The 3473-nt window shown below is 44.4% G+C and overlaps 1 protein-coding gene across 1 annotated transcript; it reads left to right on the forward strand.

Moving 5' to 3' along the window:
* Window positions 1-2621: 2621 nt before the first annotated feature.
* Window positions 2622-3191, forward strand: DUSP21 (dual specificity phosphatase 21; the record flags this gene model as incomplete). Its single annotated transcript, XM_082681391.1, has 1 exon — window positions 2622-3191. The coding sequence occupies one exon, from the start codon at window positions 2622-2624 to the stop codon at window positions 3189-3191; it is 570 nt and encodes a 189-aa protein (XP_082537517.1).
* Between the last annotated feature and the right edge of the window lie 282 nt (window positions 3192-3473).

Here is a 3473-nt window from a genome sequence, read left to right on the forward strand (position 1 = left end):
TTGATTCCATCCTGGATCAAAGGGAAAAAAGCAGCTACAAATAACATTATTTGGAGGACTGGTGAATTTTGAATATGGATTATATATTAGATAATAAAGTTGGGTCAATGTTAAATTTCCTGAGTACAGTCATTGTATTGTGGTTACGGAGGAGAGTGCCCTTGTTCTTAGGACGCCTTGAAAGGGCTAAAGTGTTGTTATATCTGCAGTTAACAGTGGTTCAGCAAAAAGAAACAAGTAAACAGATAAATATGTGTGTTTGTATATCTAAATAGAGAGACAAAGGAAATGCTATGGCAAGTGTTAACAATAGAGAAATTACAGGTGAAGGGTACACAGGTGCACATTATTCTATTCTTCATCTTTGCTGTAGGTTTGAAATTTTTCAAAACAAAAACTTGGACAGAATAAATAATAAAAACAAACAAATGAACAAAAAGCTTTGTTCCAGGTCATGTTTTCTGTGAAGCCTTTCATGATATCCCTCCTGGCTGCCTCGGTCCCCGAGCACAGACACACATAAAACAATGAATCACCCTCTCTTCCAGACTCTTTCATGATTATGTATCTCTCTGACTAAACTGTAAGCTCTTTGATATCTGGGCCTGTGTGTGTTGTGTTGGGTCTACACAATGCTAGAACTGTACCTGACACCGACTGGATGCTCAGCTGATGCTTTTTTAAAAAATTAATCGAGCTGATTCTTGAGGCTTGGAAAGGATTCAGTAAGCAAGAAGGAGCAAGAGCCTTATCTCATGGGAGAGGAGTGGCATGAGCAAAGGTAAGGAAGCAGGAATGTATATGTTGCAATTACCAAGAACATTTGATTTGTTTGGTCAGAACTGAAGATTTACATAAGTGAAAATGCCTAGCACACAATAGATTCTTAATAAAAACTTGGTGAGTGAATGAATGAATGAGATCGGAAAGGCAGGCTTAGATCAGAGAGGAAAGGGCCTTGACTACTGAATTGAGAAATCTGAGTGTTAACTAGTTCTTGACACCCAGGGTCTTTTCCCAGTGTCAGGAAGAGAGTGTGTTCTTCAGCAAGTCCCTTGTACATGTTTCCCCCTAAATAACAAGGAAAAGTAGAGATAAGTGGAAGTCTGAAAGTGACCAATTTCCAAACTCAGGAGGAGGAAACATCTTCTCATCCACCCAGGAGAAGTCCTACAGTGGAGTTTTAAGACATCCAAAATCCCTCAGATGAAAGGGCATCACAGAATATTGGCTGGAAAAATACATGAATCTATTTAATATGAACCATATTTGTCTTTGAGAATAGTGTATGGAATTATTTTGGTTAATTTTACTATATATATATATATATATTTTTTTTTTTTTTTGGCTGTGCCGCATGTCTTGTGGGATCTTAGTTCCCTGACCAGGGATTGAACCCGGGGCCACTGTAGTGAAAGCGTTGAGTCCTAACCACTGGACTGCCAGGGAAGTCCCTAATTTTACTACATTTTTAAAATTCAAGGAGCACACCTTTGCACACAACCCCAAGATGACAAGGAGTGATGGGGCAGTGATGAGTCTCTGAGCTGCTCTGTGAAAGAATTTGTTAGTTTTAGGTTATAGTTGTTTCGAATCTTCAGTCAAATTCTACAACAATCTTAGCTGAAAGGAAATGCAAATCTCAGGGAGCATTTTCAAAATCTATTTTTGGCCCAGTTATGATGTAGCATTGACTGGCTCCAGAATTTTTTAACATTACTGGTTAGAAACCACTGGTGGCGGTCAAAATGACTTGTAGCTTACAAAGCATGTGGGCATTCTTTTTGGAGAAAGTAGACAAGCAAATTTGAGCTGTGGTTTCATGTAATAAAGTAGAATCAAGTGATAAATCATTTGGGCTGTAGGCACAAGTGGACAGGGACACAGCTAAATGAGTCACAATTATTCACCACAGGCCAACTTCATGATAGATAAAGGGCTATATATCAGCAATGTTCCCTTAGAAACAGTCCTGATGTGTCTGTGAGCAGGAAAATAATTCTACGGCTGCAATCAACAAAGAAGTATCGGGCTAGCTCACCAAGCCCAACCAAACCCCTATCTCGCTGCAGTTTTATAAAGATTAGCATATCACATGAGCCAAATGCTGTGCCCCAGTGTAAAAATATGATACTGTTACTTTGTAGAAAAAGTGTAAGCCCTGTTCTTCAACACCAATAAAATAGAAGCATTCATAGATACTGAGTTCAGTGCGATCCAAAAACTGAAGCATAAAATAGCTACCTGGTAACAGAACATTTTAAAACATCAAGACAGATAAGAATTCGGGCTCGGAAAATAAATGACTATGAAGAAAGATAAAAAGAAGAGAGATCTGGGGTTTCTCTGAAGACCCGGCTCTGCGGCCAAGTCCTCCCTGTAGCGAGCTGCCATTGCCATGGAAACCAGTGGGAAGGGCAGTGGGGGCCTGTGACTCCCGCGCAGGGCGGCGGGGGTTGGGGGGGGTGGGGGTTGGGGGTGGAGACGGGGTGGTGACCTATGACTGGTATACTGTCCCCCAGACCCTCTCCAAGAGACTCCACCGAGCTGCTGCTTCCTGAACTCGCTCCCGGGAGCGGTGCCCCAAAGCAGCCAGGAGAGACCACTGTCCCGCCACCTTGATGACAGCACCCCCGTGTCCCCTCCTGGCTCAGGCTGTCAGGCAGCGCTCTGTCCATGGCCTCTCCCAGATAACCAGCAGTCTATACATCAGCAATGGGGTGGCAGCCAACAATGAACTCATGCTGTCTACCAACCACATCACGACAGTCATCAACGTGTCGGCAGAGGTGGCCAACACGTTCTTCAAAGACATCCAGTGCGTACACGTGCCGGTGGTAGATGCTCCCACCTCGCACCTCTACGACTTTTTTGACCCTATGGCAGATCACATCCACAGCGTGGACATGAAGCAGGGCCGAACGCTGCTGCACTGCGCCGCCGGGGTGAGCCGCTCTGCCGCTCTCCGCCTCGCGTGCCTCATGAAGTACCACTCCATGTCGCTGCTGGACGCCTACACGTGGACCAAGTCATGCCGCCCCATCATCCGGCCCAACATCGGCTTTTGGGAACAGCTTATCCATTATGGATTCAAGCTGTTTAGTAAGAACACCGCTCACATGATCAGTTCTGCGGTGGGTATGATTCCGGACGTCTACGAGAAAGAGGTCTGTTTGATGATGCCGATGTGAGCCATCCCGGTCAGCCCCTGACATCTGCTGCAAATCCTATATCAACATTGAACGTTGAACTTTTGTTGGTAAAGGAACTAGAAACCACCTTTTAGAAGGGCAAGCAAAAAGGGCAGGGGGAGTTTTTAGCTTAGTATGCCTTATCTTTAAAGAATAAAATTCATTAAAAGTAAAATGGTGACAATGTTTCTTATCCTGTGAGCGGCACGGCATGGCTGCTGCGGCCTGGCAAGAGAGGAGGGTGCCGAAGGTGGTGCCCAGCTCAGATGGACCTGAACCCTG

This window comes from Grampus griseus (genome assembly GCF_964374135.1).
Source record: "Grampus griseus genome assembly, chromosome: X".
Taxonomy (NCBI): Eukaryota; Metazoa; Chordata; class Mammalia; order Artiodactyla; family Delphinidae; genus Grampus; species Grampus griseus.